This window comes from Manis pentadactyla, chromosome 7, assembly GCF_030020395.1.
Source record: "Manis pentadactyla isolate mManPen7 chromosome 7, mManPen7.hap1, whole genome shotgun sequence".
NCBI classification, from domain to species: Eukaryota; Metazoa; Chordata; class Mammalia; order Pholidota; family Manidae; genus Manis; species Manis pentadactyla.
Window position 1 is genome coordinate 126,688,368 of NC_080025.1, and position 14,795 is coordinate 126,703,162.

At 54.4% G+C, this 14,795-nt stretch overlaps 2 protein-coding genes across 2 annotated transcripts; both read left to right on the top strand.

Annotated features, from left to right (window-relative positions):
* The first annotated feature begins 2,439 nt into the window (after window positions 1-2,439).
* Window positions 2,440-4,999, top strand: ATP6V1F (ATPase H+ transporting V1 subunit F). Its single transcript, XM_036909077.2, has 2 exons — window positions 2,440-2,710; window positions 4,629-4,999. Exons 1-2 carry the CDS (start codon window positions 2,553-2,555, stop codon window positions 4,828-4,830), a joined length of 360 nt encoding a protein of 119 aa, XP_036764972.1. The 5' UTR covers window positions 2,440-2,552; the 3' UTR covers window positions 4,831-4,999.
* Window positions 5,000-5,227: 228 nt separating this feature from the next.
* Window positions 5,228-7,605, top strand: SPMIP1 (sperm microtubule inner protein 1). The gene is made up of 2 exons (XM_036909076.2): window positions 5,228-6,092; window positions 7,496-7,605. Exons 1-2 carry the CDS (start codon window positions 5,660-5,662, stop codon window positions 7,603-7,605), a joined length of 543 nt encoding a protein of 180 aa, XP_036764971.1. The 5' UTR covers window positions 5,228-5,659.
* Window positions 7,606-14,795: the final 7,190 nt, after the last annotated feature.

The window sequence follows — 14,795 nt, forward strand, 5'->3', positions numbered from 1 at the left end:
GCTCCCTCCCCATGTACAGGTCAGGGCCTGACCTTGCTCAGGGCCTCCCTCTCAAACCGGTCCCCTCACTTAAGGCCCTCCAGGCCACTCTCTCAAACCTGCCCTCCATACTGCAGCCAGAGGGTGTCACGTTAAAGGGATGATTCTCCTCTCCGGTCAGGGTCATTCTGTGGCTCCCACCTGCTCCAAGCTAACTCTTTCTAACAAGGTCTCTAGATTCAGACAGCGGCTTCTCCTCTTGTTCATTCAAGAATCCCCCAGAGTCAGGCAGTGTACCCACTCCCCACCACAACCTCCACCTGCAAATCTTCATTGCCTCTAGTTTCCCAGCACCTGGGCTGTAATTTGGGTCAGTGACCAGGAACACCCTGGCCTCTCTACCTGCCTCATCTTTCCTGGCCAATGGGAAGCCTCCTAGACCCCTTCAGCTCCCAAGTCCCAAACTGCCTGAGGCATATCTCTGACTGCACTGACTACCCTAATCTGTGACCACATATCTACAGGCCAGCCTCCCCTGCCAGACTGAGCTCTGCGACCCTGAGAGGACCGATATGGACAGGTGTGACTAGTGAAAACGTGAATGAGCAACTCAGTAGCCAGAGCAGGGCAAAGAAGGTTTCACTCAGTTGATTCCCTAACTCCAGACCTGACCCAGACATTTCGGGACATGGTGGTGGCTGGGCCAGAGAAGACCCAGCTCTGAATCCCCCTCCTCCCCTCTTCACTCAATAGCCTACCTGCCTCCTCGCTCCTTCTTAAGTTTCTTCTTGCTCTTCCCACTCCTTGCTCTGAATCCAGCCCCCTCAGGACTCCCAGGGTTTCTCTTTACTATATGTCTGCTCAAGGCCATCAATCGTATTTTATCAATCTTGTGTCTTCAGCCTCTTCATGGTCACATTTGATAAATGCTGGTTGAATCAGAGTGAAGAATGTGGTGCTGTCCCAGCTCCTTACTTTACTTGATAAACAAACCCATTGAAGGTGGGATCCATTCTCTTAAGTACCCAACAACTCATGGCCATTGAGGGACAGTTCTGGGCCAGGTGCTTCCACACACCTGCATGGTCTGCGCTCCCTCCTCCACCCCCAGATGTGAGTCTTTTCCTGGATGGTTTGCTGCCCACCTCCTCAGCTTCAGCTGCCCTCCACCTGTGTGTTAACATGTTTCCAGACATCCAGCCCAGCTGCTCTCCCCCAAACACAGTGTGGCCCTGGGTGCTGCACATTTAAGGGCTTTAGCTCACTTCATCCGAATAGCCCTATGAGGTGGGCATACTATTATCTGAAGAGGCCCTGAGAATTTTGGTGATAAGTCCAAAATCATACCTCTAAGAAATAGGGCCAAGATTGAAGATGAGACATGCCCAAATCCCAAGCCTATCATACAGATGACCACCAGACCATTTGGGTGTCTCAGGCACGCTAAACTTTGAAATCACATGCCAAATGCCAGGATGACTGTTTGTTAAAAGGGAAAAGGAAAGAGTGGACTTTTCCCCTTCAAGCCGTTCATCTCAGAGTTCACTCTCTCAGAAATGTTACTCGTATCCACCCAGCTGCAATGGCCAGAAACCTGGAAGTCACCTGGGTTTCTCTGTCTCACGCCCCAAACACAGCCAATCCAAAACCCAGCTTTGTCCATTCTGTCTCTAAATATCTCCTGACTCCATTCACTTCCCCACATTCCCATTATCACCACCTGAGTTCTGGCCACCATTATCTCTTACCACAATGGTTTCTCTGGCAATCTACCCTCTGCACACAGAACCCTAACAGTGCTATCTCTAGAACATGTATCTGGCGATATCATTCTCTTGCTTAAAATTCTTCAATGGCTTCTGTGATAACTTCGTCCTCAGGATAACTTCTTGATTCTTTTAACTTTTCTGGCTCTTTTGCTCTTTAGTCACTAAGTCTTTGCATATGCTGTTCCTCTTGTCTACAGCACCCTCCTGTCCTCATTTCTATCTCCTGCATCCTGCTGGTAACCGTCTTTGAGCGCCCCTCCTCCCCGTGGGTTAGTAAACTCTGAGGTGCGCTACCATGTACTTTTCACATTTTAGCAAGTAAAACGCCGCTCTGTAATTGCCTGTTCACTTGACTCTCTACCTCACTAGTTAATATCATCAGTAACTTGTTCACTCCTGTATTGAACAAATATGTACTAATTAACTATAAACCAAAGTTAAATACTTACATGCACGATACAGGCCCGACCTTGACCTCGAGAACAGACACTATATTCTCTCTTCTTTGTGGTCTCAGCATCTAAGAGCAGGGGCCTCAACTGGCTTGTCGAACGCTCCAGCGAGAGCCCGTGGTGCCGCGCAGGCTTCTGGGAGTCGTAGTCCCGGTTTCAGACATCTCTTTAAGGCGCAGGCGTAATCAGATTGAGGCAGTTTTCTATTAATGCGCAGGTTCCGGGTGGGAGTGGTGGAACTGCGCATGTCTAAAGGGTGGCTGAAGGGGGCGGTAGAAACAGACCACTCACTGCGGAGGCGGGGCTTCGGCGAATTCAGGTGATCCGCACTGAGCTGTTCCCGGCAGCAGCGATGGCGGGGAGAGGGAAGCTAATTGCGGTGATCGGAGACGAGGACACGGTGACTGGCTTCCTGCTGGGTGGCATAGGGGAGCTTAATAAGAATCGCCACCCTAATTTCCTGGTGGTGGAGAAGGATACAACCATCAATGAGATCGAAGACACTTTCCGGTACGGTATCCCGGAGGCCTGAACGGGAACCTATGCTGCCTGGTTGGGAGCGCGGGGAGACGGCCTGGGCGGCGCGGGGACCCGGCGGGCGGGGCCCGCACTGAGCTTCCAGACCTTGCTGGCCAAAGTGTCAGACCCGGGTCTAGAGGGTCAAGGAAGTGGGTCAGCCCACTTTTCTGGAGCGTAGGCCTCCGCTCCATGTTCACTTTTGGGGCTCGGTGGGACCGCGGCTGTGTCAGGCCCACGAGCTTTCCCCTCATATGACCATGTGTCAGGAAAGAAAAGGAACAGAGCTCGTGACGGGCGCCGCCCCTAGGCCCAACCTGCCCACCGCAGTAGAGCGTCGAGAGCGCCCAGCCCTTACAGGGGGCCCGTCTCTATCCTCTTCAGTTCACCTGTAAAGCAGGCTCCGAGCCTCGCAGATAAGCAGTTGCTCCTTTTCGGAAGTGCCGCGTAAAGGAACCACACACACGCAGTTATGGATACCTAGGCAGAGAGATTGGGCTTCTATTTACATCTACTTTAGAGGCTCACAGTTCTTCTGTAAGGTCGGGGCTATTCCACTTACAGGTGAGAAAACTAAAGTTCATAGACGTTGAGGAAGGCACGTACCAAGGCACAGCATTCGGAAGAGGTGGAGTGGGGATTTGAACCCAGGCCCAGCCCTTTCTGCCTCTCGTGAGGCAGGTCCATGCTCTGCCTGTGGGGCTCTTCTCAGTCTGCCTTGGAATGTCCCATTGTCCTGAGCACAGTGGGCAGAATATCAGGATTGTGTCCTGCCTTCGGCTAAGACCTTAACACTTAAGTTCTCATTTCCTGTCCAGGGTCAAGAGTGATGGCTTCAAAGTGTGGGTGCAAGCATGTCCTTCAGTCCAGGGGGTGTCCTGGTGACTTGAATTGAGGATGCAGTTCCCTACTTTTTCCCGCACCCCTTCTCTAGGGCCCCTGTTGCCAACGGTTAGACCACTCTTACCTGTTTCCCTCTAACCAGTCCAGCTCTGAGCTACTGGCTGAGACTGGTTTCTGCTGCCTGGGGTTTAATAGGCCCTGAACTGGAAGGCTGATCTCTGGGCTGATCTCCAAGCAATCTGGTAAAGTGAACTAAGTTGTCATTGGAGGACAGATTTTACTCCAGACTTTTCCATTTTTTGGTTTTCAGCCAAAAAGGATCTCAGAGTTCATCGAGTCTAGCCTACCCTAGTGCCTGCTACAGAGCGGGTGCTCAGTAAATAGTTTTTAATGAATAAACAAATAAATGAATGGTTGGGTGATCACAAGAAAGGAAGATCCCAGTGCCAGGCCCTCTTTCTGCATAAAGTAAGATTTTCTTCTTCCTATGTTGTGCTCTTGGCTCATGACAAACTTCCCCTGTGATCCATCCCCCACCCTTACCAGCATAGACCTGGAGACCTTTAGTGGTCTCATCAGCCCCTTTAAATTTTTAAAAATTTGTTTCCCTTTGAAAAGTTAGTGTATTCATGTGGTTTGTAAATTAATGTTTAAAAGATATACACATTGAGAAGTTTCTTTGCCACCCCATCTTCCGCTTCATTACCTCCCTCTCCCATCCTGTAGCCACTTATCTTTCCGCTTTTTTAATGCACATACAAAGGGACAGACGTATATTCTCACCCTCTCCCTTTCTTACACAAGACAGTGTACAGGGCACACTGGCATGTACCTAATCTTCATTCCTAGTTCACTTGGAAGCTTTCCAAGTAGGGGAGGTAGAAGCCAACCCTGAGAGCCCTAGCCCTCAGCTTTTGAATGAACTTGATTCTGGTTAGAATGGAGGAAGTCTAATGTAACAACCTTTTCCCTTGTCTTCTGCACCTCTGGGTCAAAACAGTTCCCCTCTGCAGCCCAGCCTCACCACCTCGGAATGGGCTGCCCTGGACTCTCTTCTGTCTCCCAACAGGCAGTTTCTAAACCGGGACGACATCGGCATCATCCTCATCAACCAGTACATCGCTGAGATGGTGCGGCATGCACTCGATGCCCATCAGCTCTCCATTCCTGCTGTTCTGGAGATCCCATCTAAGGAGCACCCCTATGATGCTGCCAAGGACTCCATCCTGCGCAGGGCCAGGGGCATGTTCACTGCCGAAGACCTGCGCTAGGGAACTCCGCACAGCCCTGCAGCCTCTCCCCAGGCTGCCATCAGCCCTTCCCTTAATTTTTGAGCCTCTGATTTCCAATTACCTGTCCCTTCTCACAACATTGAGAGGCTAGGTGAGGTGCTTCCAGGTGGCTGGGGCTCTGCCATTAAAATCAAGGCTGGTTAGGGAACAGGAAGTCTGTGTGTCTTCTCTCTCCACTACCTCTTCCCTGTGCTGTTACACAGTGTCATTGTTGATGTTAAATTAAAGTGATGAATTTGCTCCTCTCTAAACTGAGACTGAGTGCTAGACAGGACATGTGTGGATGAGGCTGTTGGGGGATTAGATTGTCAGGGCTAGAAAAGGTTCTGCCAATGGCCCAGACACAGAAGAGTTGGACCACAAAGATTGTGCCAAGAGGTCACAACTCAAGGACTGGTCCCCTGAATCAGAGATGACCAGCTCTGGCTGGGAGGAATGGAAGGCAGTTTGTGCCCAAACCCCTCGCTCACCTACTTCAGGCTGCACTGGGCTGGGAGGGGACCTGATCGCAAGGGGTGGGAGCAGAAACACACAAAAAACCTGGGAGCCTGTGATACTAGACCGAGCCTGGGTTCTCCAAGAGGTCTAGGGATCAAGGCTTTTAGCCAGTGGGCCCTGGCCCGAGGCCACCTCAGGAAACAAGTCTGTGAGGTCTGCTGAGGGCTAGGCAAGTAGAACCCTGGCTCTGTGTGAGGTGAGGCTTGGTTGCCAGGTGACTGTCCCTGGGCAGCCACCTGCTGTCAGATTCTACTTGCTGTGCTTGCCCCTTGGCTGCAGCCACTCTGGTACCACTCTTTCCCTTGCCACCATGTCACGGCAACTCAATATGGACACACTGCGGCAGAACTTCTGGAAGGAGGAATATCTGAGGGAGAAGATGTTGTACTGTGAATGGCACCGCAAGTATGGGTCAATGGTGAAGGCCAAGCAGAAGGCTAAGGCGGCAGCCCGCCTGCCCCTCAAACTGCCCCTCAAACTGCCCACTCTGCACCCCAAAGCTGCACTCTCACCTCCACCTGCCCCCAAAGCAGTCCCCTTAAAGGCTCCGAGCCCTGGCCTGGAGGCACCTATTCAGTCAGAAATGTACCCGGTGCTGCCTTCCACCCGGGCTCTGCTGTATGACGGCATCTCCCATGACCTCCAGGGGCGCTACCACTACCTCAACACCCGAAAACTGGACTTGCCAGAGAAGCGTTACCTCTTCCCCATCACCACCAACTTCACGTATGGCTGGCAGCTGGGTGAGCCCCAACCCCCCAGAAGTTATTCACCTCACAAACGTAGTGCCGGTCACCAGCTAGATGGCGCCCTCGGCACTAGGCCCACGAGACACACGGATGCTCCTTTCAGGGGGCATCTGGGCCATAAACATGAAGGAAATGTCCGAGGGACAAGTTCCCTGATGAGACTAGGGAGTGATGAGGGAGGAGGACAGGAGCCTGTGCCGCTTGGGGTTGTTGGGTTCTCAGGGCCTGAACCTGAAAACTAAGTGACAAAAAGGACTTTAGATTTTACTGTAAGTGCAAGGGGAGGCCATGGGGGGCTTTAAGCAGGTGGATGATACTGATTTCCTCACCCTGACTCTTCAGTAAGGGCTTTTTCAGGGGAAAGAGTTGGCACTGGCATATGAGTGAGGCATGTACTTTGAGTTATCCTGGCAAGGGAGGAGGATGGCTTGGGAAGAGGCAGAAGTAGATCTGAAATAGATTCAGGATATGTTTTGGAGGAAGAATCCATGGAACTTACTGATGGGTTGAAGTTGAAAAAAAAAGTGGCAACACCAGGGTGTTTGGCTGGTGCAGCTGGACAAGGAAACGGGAGAGGAGCAGGGCGGGAGTGTGTGTGGAGAGAGGCCCCGTGGCCATGTTGCACTGGAGGTGTCAGTGTATGAAGTTGCCCTCTGGAGCAGGGCCAGAAAGCCAAAGACACAAATTTGGGGGTCAGCAGAATGTAGGTGCTATTCAAGCCTCTGAGACTGTGAGCTCACCAGGCGCCCCAGATGGAGAGGAGCAGAGGCACTCGTGTAGTCTGAGGTGCAGTGTTGAGATGCAGTGTTGAAGTGTGGGAAAGAGAACATGAACAGGAGTGTTGTGCTGCAGGACCGCTGGGCGATGCTGTGTCCCTTTGCTACCTGCGGTTGTGACTTTCAAGTGAGACTACTCAGTCATGTGTTTTTCTCTGCAGGCTGGAGAAAAGGTGGATGGTAGGGGATAAACACAGTTGAGGTTTTGCCTGAAAATGCCCCCACTTTCCCCAGGGCCCCGAAGGGAAGAAGTTTCCAGCAAGAGCAGGAGGCAAGCCCCAGAAGGGGAGCAGGACATAGAAGGAAGCTCCATTTCTCCCAAAGTTCTGTTGGTCCCTGGGACAAGCAGAGCTGGGTGTCCCACCATGTGCCTGCATGGTGGGGCCTGAGGCTGGGGTAAAAATGGTACACAGCTGACCAGCATTCTGCTCGCACTGCTGCTCTGAGCACCCAGCCAGCTCCATTTTCCCATAGCCCCCACTCCTCAGAAGCACTTTTTATTTCTTCATACTTACAAACTGGATAGATTACAGCAGATTCCTAGGACCACACAAGCAGGGGCCTGGCTCTGGGAGTTCCTCTAGCAGAAACCCATTGCTGGCCTCTGACATCTTTTCCCAGGCCCCCCAGAGAAGCAAGAACTAGTCTCCTGCAAGATGTGCCGCACTGAATCGTTCTTCCGCAAGAACGGGGTTTTCGCGCTGCTTGACTCCCGAGACCTGGCCCTCTGACCCTCTGGCTGTGGTCCAGGCAATGGCCTTGCTGGAGGAAAGAAGAAATAGCAGGCCTTCTGGCCGGGCGAAGTTACTGTGTGTGTCTGTGTGTCTGGCCCTCCTGGGCCCTAGGGCAGCATACTGGGCCTTTCTGAAACTACCTCTGACCTGCACTTGCCAGTTTTTTCCTTAACTCCCATCTCCAACCATCCCGTTAGGATTCAGCAGTGACTAGGCGGGGCTGGGAAGGGCAGGCCAGCGCTACTCTCCAGCAAAGGATCCTCAGCACCGAGAGGCCACAGTAGCTGCTGAAAGTTCTGGGTGTTCCTGAGGAGAGAGTGGCCTGTCATCCCAGATGCGAGGGAAAGGGTACCACCGCCACCCCACAAGCTTCTCCGTCCTCCCCTCACCTGGCCCCAGGGCCCGCAGCCGGCCGTCCTCTCCCGGAGCATCTGGTAGAGCTGCTCGCGCAGGGTGCGCCACTGTGTCGCCGCGTCCTCCTGGGACGGTGCCAAGGGCTGGATGGGGCCAGCAGGGGGCAGTACTCGGGCAGGCCCGCCCCACCCGCCCTCGGTAGTAGCTAATCCAAGGGCGTGATGCACGCACTTGGAAGGGACAGAGGTATTGCCCAGCTCAGTCCCCTGCCTGGGCAGGATCGTTGTAGCCCCACCGCCTTCCCTTGGGGGGGCTTCCCTGTAGCGGAAGCTGAGCTGGGCCGTGTGGGGGCCCCAGGGAATGCACCCGGCACTGGAGGTTCCTGGCGATGTGCAGGCGTTCCAGGACCTGGAGGGGGCGGGGGCGGCTGTCAGCGGCCAGCCGGCCGCCCGCCCCTCGGTGTCCCGCCTGCGCGCAGGCCGGCCCGGCGCGGGCACACACCCGGAGCCGCTGCTGCTCGCGGTCCTGCTGCCGTCGGCGCCGGGCCGCGCCGCGCAGTCTCCTGCCGCGCGGCGCTCACGCCCGCAGATACCTTCTCCTTGCCCGGGGACTCGGGCCACGAGGCTCTGGAGGCCTTAGAGCGCCCAGCGCTGCCTCTCGGCTCCTGCTGCACCGGGGGATCGCGCACCAGCTCTGGGTGTTCCTGGAGAGCTGCTGGGCGCTCTTGCTGCCCGGAGGCCCCAGTGCTCAGCGCCGCCAGCATCACGGCTCCAAGGACCTGGAGCCGCGGCTGGGGTGGAAGGGGAGCCTGCGTCCCTTCCTGGGCTACTCTCTGCTCTCCCTCGGCCGCTACCGCCTCTGGTCTCTGGCTCTCTGTCTTGCCCTGCATCAGCTGGGTGGTCTTCCCTCGGGGGCCGGGGCTCGCTCTTACCGCAGGCTGCAGTACCTGTTCTCCCAGGGACCTGCAGAAGTCCCTGGGAATTCCCAGGGAGCCGCCTTCCTCCAGGGGCAGTGCAGGCGCCTCTCCCTGAGCCACCTCCCAGGCTTGTGAGACACTGCTTCTGAAAGACTCGACCATCTTTGCTTCCAGGCCCTGAGGAGTCTCCTTACTCGACTCCTGCAGGGCCTCCATTCTCGGGCATTCAGGGCTATTTTCTTTTTGACCTTGAAGATCTTTGTTCTCACTCTGGGAGGCCTCCCACCTTTCCCATCTCTCCTCTCTCAAAGCCTGCGGAGGCTCCCCACTCTGACCCTGGTGTTTTTTCTCTCTGCCTCCAAGGAACTTCTTTGTTTTGCCCCTGGAGGGCTCCCCTGCTCTGACCCTGGGGGGTCTCTTCTTTCTGCTCCTGTGGGTCCTCCTCTCTCAGACTCTGAGGCATTTCAAAACTCAGCAGTTTCTGAAGCTCTGCCCTCTCCTGGCCCAGGCTCCAGCGCAGCCCCTCAGGGGGATCTTGGGGTTCTGGCAGGCCCTGGGAGGGCAGGCCTGAGGGCTCTGGGGCCCTCTGAGCAAGCTTTCTCCCCCCATGGCTCCTGGATGGTGGTTGAGGGTGCCTCTGGGTCATGGGCTCTGCCCTCTCTCCCCTCTGGGACAGGTCCTGGGAAGGAAGAACTCTTTGGGCCCTGGCTGATGAGGGAAGCCCCATGCCAGGGCCACCTCCCCCAGGGGAGCCTGCGGACCCCAGTGGCTGCTCCAGTGGGCCTCACTCCCATTAGGGCCCTTGCCTGATTGCTGAACTCATTAAGCCCACTGTGTGTAGTGTAAAAGGTGCTTCAGTGATGGTCCCTTCTCCCCCAGCCCCCCCAGATAAAGAAGGTGGCCTCCACTTCACCCCAGCAGCCACCTCCCTGCTATGCCCAATCTGAGATGGCCCTTGCCTAGGATGCTTTGACCTTTTCACCTTGAACTCAGAGCTTCCTGGGTCCCCAAAGCTACTTCTGGTAGTGGGGTTCAGTTCTTGTGGGCAACCTGAGGGAGAAAGACCAATGTGGGAGCACTCCGCTTTCATCCCAACCCCTCACACACATGCAGCTAAACTGAAACCAAGAAACCTAGGCAGTACCCAGCACGTAAGGGGAGGCAGACTGCCTGAGGGCTGATGTTTGAACCTCAAGGCTGTCAGAGTTCATCAGTCACCCTTTATTTGCACAGCCTGCTGTGTGCTCCTTGTTAGGTGTGCCTGCCAACAGCTGACCCCACCTTCCTCATCCTTCCTGAGCCGACCACCTCAGAGGAACCTGCACACCCTCATGAGAGCCATCAGGGGGTGCCTGGGAGCGGAAAGGCCTGCTTGCCAGGCTTACCAGTCCTTTAAGGACACCCCCCACCTCACCCTGGTGTGCCCATCCAGGCCTATAAAGAAACCCACTGTATGAACCTTACTTTACTGCTCTTAAGGAAAATCTTCTTTAACTCTTTTCTTGGCTTCTGACAGGAAAATCAAACAAAATTCAAGAAATGAAATTTTAGGCTGGAGCCTGGCCTAAAAACTGCAAGTCCTCATAATTAACACAAGGAATCTCTCCTAAAAAGAGATGTTGCTGCTCCCTTGAAGCTGTGAGGAAGGAGAGTCGTTGTGCATCTATAAAACTAGTTAAAAGAAGTTGATTTCATAAGATCTTAAGTTAAAAACTTTCATAAGAATAGTTCCTGTTTATGCAGTATGGACATGTGACTATTCATACTGGTAACCAAATGGGTATGTTCTCTGTGAAATGTCTTTTGAAGAATTTTTGAACAAAGGAGTCTGACAAGACTCCCAACCTTTAGAAATTATTGCCATGAACTGTGACAATATCTCCAGCCTCCACCTCCCATAATTCTTATCTGTGGTCTTACTAGGTAATTTATTTCTTTGGAATTTGCTTGTAAAAATTTCTCTGTCAATAAGAAGACAAGCATTGGCACTTTCCTCTTCTCTCACATGCACGATGGAACAATAAAAAGTGTGTGGCTTTGCTAGGTGCATTATTTAACAAATAATTTGAGAATCCGTTTCATTTAAATTAACAGGCCCAGGGCTCACAGTGTCCATCCCACTGAGTTCTGATAGCCTGTTTGATGTCATGCTCTCACTAGACTGTGGTCTCCTCAGAGGTGGGGACCAAGTGATGGGGCCAAGTGTCTTGTCCCCAGTGCCTGTCTTGAGCGTGGCAAATAGGCAGCAGGAGCTGCTATTCTATTCCCTCCTCCTGGGGCAGCCAGGGACGGTCACTCCCAGCACTCTCTCCCTTGAGCCCCAGCTTAGCTTCAGAATCTTCCTGGACACAGTGCCTGAGACAGCTGGTTCCAGTCAGGTAGAATTAGCACATAAAATAACACCTACTTGTTAGGTGTCCCTGGCACCCAACAGAAACGTATGAGATGAAGAGTGAGTGAGGAGTGGTCTGGGGTCCTGGGACTTGGGGTGAGGCCTTCCCTACCTGCTCTCCATCTGGTCTGGCCACCCAGTGTAGTGGCACCTGCTCCCCTGGCTGACCAACCTCTCATTAACATACAAGGTGTGGGCTCTGCAGGCGCACCACGGCTCTCCCAGCGTGGGTCCGTGTTACTCTCAGCTTCACCCTGATCTGGGGCTGACAATGGGTCCACTGCTTGCCCCCTGCAGGAGTTCAAAGGCTGCCTCAGATACACCTTTTGAAGCCTGTGGGCTCTGGAAGTGGCAGGCAGCCTGGCTGCGAGTCTCCCCACCCCAATGCTCTACCTCAGCCCACGGCAGCCTCTCCCAGCCAATGCACCCACCACTGGGTCCTGCAGGTTGGAACTCAAGGGTTTCCCTTCCCTGGGGCTGTGGGGCAACCATATGCATGCAATTGAGGGCCTCTAGGAGGAGCCTGGGGCATGAGGAAGAGGTGCTAGGCAGGGCTGTGGAAGGAGACAGGGAAAAGGAGTCAATGCTTGGTCCCTTTGTGTGGCCACACAGAGTGGACAGAATTCCCTGGGAGCAAGATTCACCCCTCTGGGAGCTGATGGTTCTGGCTCAACAAGTCACCAGGTTGGGACAGTGGGGACAACCTGGAAGTCTGGAATGGTTGAGGGGTGGGGGGGTGCCCTGGCCCACAGACCATCATTCCCCAGTGCGGCAGGCAGCCTCTGTGATGGCCCCAATGACCCCGCCTATGACCCCACCCCTTGCTATCCATGCCCTTGTGTGACCCCCTCCTCTTTCCTCCCTGTGAAGGGAACACGGATCTCTCCTGCCCACTCGATGCCCTCCTGCCCTTCAGATGAGACTGCAGTCCTGGCCAACAGTGTCAGCTGGACACTTCCTTAGTGGTCACCATTATCACCCTCTCCTGCTACAGCTGAGGATGCCTCAGCCCAGAGAGGGCTACCAACTTGCCCAAAGTGCTCAGGCAGTTGGTGGCTGAGCTGGGACTGGGAGGCACAGTCCTAGTTCCCAGTCACCACAGCACCCTCCCATTTGGGAGGCTCAGCTCAGCCAGCAGCCCAGGAGAAAGGGGCCTCTGCCCTCTGTGCCTGCCAGTCCTGCTTTCCTCCCATGCTGCGGCATGTCAAAAGGCTTCTGGGTATCACCACTCAGTTGATTTGAACAAGATAGTCATTAATGGTGGAATGCAGCAGCAGCCGACTTACAGTGAGCAGGTCCTGTGCACAGGGCAAGGTGCTAAACCCTGTAGATGATGAGTTCACTGGTCCTCCCAATGGCCCTCTGAGAAAGATCATTACCCTCCCCCTTTTGTAGCTGAGGAATCAGGCGATTAGCCCAGGCTCCTTCCACTTCCCTTACCACTACGACCACCCCAATGTGACACGGACCCTCCTGCCCTCAGCAGCTGCACCTCTGTGCACCCGACTTTTCAGCTGCTTAGAGCCCTCGCCTGTTCTACCATGGGGCTTGCTACGCTGGCCCCAGGCACACTGGAGCTGCAGAAAGATGGGGTGCTAGGGTGAGAGGGGTTACCCACCCTGCCTTCTGCATACCCTGCTGCCAGCCCTTACCTGCTTCTGGGCCTGGCAGCTTTGCTCCATTTCCAGCAGCACCGCAGGCAGCTCCGGGCCCAAGGGACAGGCCTGGCCCTCTCGCACCTGGGGGTACGAGGCGCAGTCAGGCTCCCGCCTGCCCCTCAGAGACAGTGCCTTCCCTTCTCACTGCTGCAGCGCAGCCCGGAGCTGGCCCAGGCAGGCAGGGTACCTGAAGAGGTGCTGGTACAGAGCCAAGGCCTGTTTAGGACTACAGGGAAGCCTTAGGCCCCCAGGTATGGCTGCCTGCTCCATGGGGTAGGGGCCAGGCCTCCCTCCTCTCCCTCTGCAACTGGAGCCTGGAGAAAGGAGGAAGACAGGAGCAAGGAGACAAACCCCCCTGAACTCAGTAATGCAGGGCTCTGACATCTGAGCAGGGCCTGGACCCCAGCCAAGTCGCACAGAGACTCTGGCCTGACTCTGATACAGGTTTCTTATTCTTGGGGGTGGCAGTGTGGGGTGAAGAGTGTGACCCTACCGGAGGGAGAGGTGTGTGCATCTGTTTGTAATCCTGAATGAGTATCTGTTTTACATATACATGTACATATACATATGAAGCTGGCAACTGCATTATATAGGCATGTAATATGCCCAATATGGGCAGCAGCTACCAATAGCTTGCTATATGCCAAAACTATAGGACACAAAACTCTATGTACATGTAAACATTCTGCAAAGCAACTCTGTGAAGTAGGTGCTGTAATTATCATCCCACATTCACAGATAAGAAAATGTCCCCAGAAAGCAAGCCCCTAATAACATGTGGCAATGTCTCCCTCATATGGAGACAGATGGCCAGGTGGTAAACTGGCTCTGGGAAAACAGGGTCCCTGAGTGTGAGCATCGCACAGGACGATGGCGAGCATGTGATCCAAGCTGTCCGTGTGCAAAGTGCTGTCCATCGGTCACTGTGTTTCTTCCTCGCCCACATAGGAGAAACATCAGATGAGGGCACAGTTTGTACCGGTTACAGCAAGGGGAGTGAATGAACACACAAAGTGATCTATGCTCTTCACATCCTCCGCTGTCACGAGCAGCCCTGGGACCCTCCCATGAGAGAATGGAGCCAGCTCTGCGGGCCACAGCAGAAGCAGGCAGACTAGTGCGCCAGTGCTCTCAGTCCAAGCCAGGGCTCTCTCTTCACTCCCATTGAAGTATTAGGGACCTGGCAGTGTGACAGAGTCCCCCCCCCCCATCTTTTAGCCAAGGTCCTAAAACACCAAGGTCACACAGCCACTAGGTGGCAGAGAGAACTTAAAACAGAGTTCTCTTTGAAAGGAGACTTTTCAAAAAAACAGTTTTTTTTCTATTTCAGAACCCATGTTCTTTCCCCTACCAGAGGTTGTCACCGCACACAGGTGTGGCTGTGAATGCACATGAAAAACATCTTCTGTTGTTCCTGCTCCCCGCCCCCAGACATGGGGTCCCTGTGTCACCAGCTCTTAGAGTGGCCAGGGGTGCCTAGCATACAGTAACCCCAAACCAAGAGGAAAGGGGATGTCATGTGAAGACTGAACCCCTTCTCCAGGTTCCTCAGCCCTGCAGAATTCCACATGGATCCCGAGGGACCCACATGGCGGCCACAGGCCGTGCTTACTGCACAGTGTGAGCGCAGGGCTCAGACAAGGACACCTCGGTCCTCTTTCTGCCTACTGCAGGGTGTCCCAGGCAGCAGCAGCAGGTGGGGGCAGCCCAGGGACACAGGTGCAAGGAGTGAGCAAGGTCCAGGGCTCAGTCCCCACAGCTGTCACCGCTCTGACACTGGAGACATTGACCACTAGACCCCATGTTCCACACAGCCCATAGCACCACCCCAGCACCAAGAGGAAACACACATACACACAAGTCAGCC

Coding starts and splice junctions, on each gene's coding strand:
- SPMIP1 (XM_036909076.2), top strand. CDS start 5,660: ATGTCACGGCAACTCAATATGGACACACTGCGGCAGAACTTCTGGAAG. Junction 6,093..7,495: donor CACGTATGGCTGGCAGCTGG/GTGAGCCCCAAC, acceptor ATCTTTTCCCAG/GCCCCCCAGAGAAGCAAGAA.
- ATP6V1F (XM_036909077.2), top strand. CDS start 2,553: ATGGCGGGGAGAGGGAAGCTAATTGCGGTGATCGGAGACGAGGACACG. Junction 2,711..4,628: donor GAGATCGAAGACACTTTCCG/GTACGGTATCCC, acceptor GTCTCCCAACAG/GCAGTTTCTAAACCGGGACG.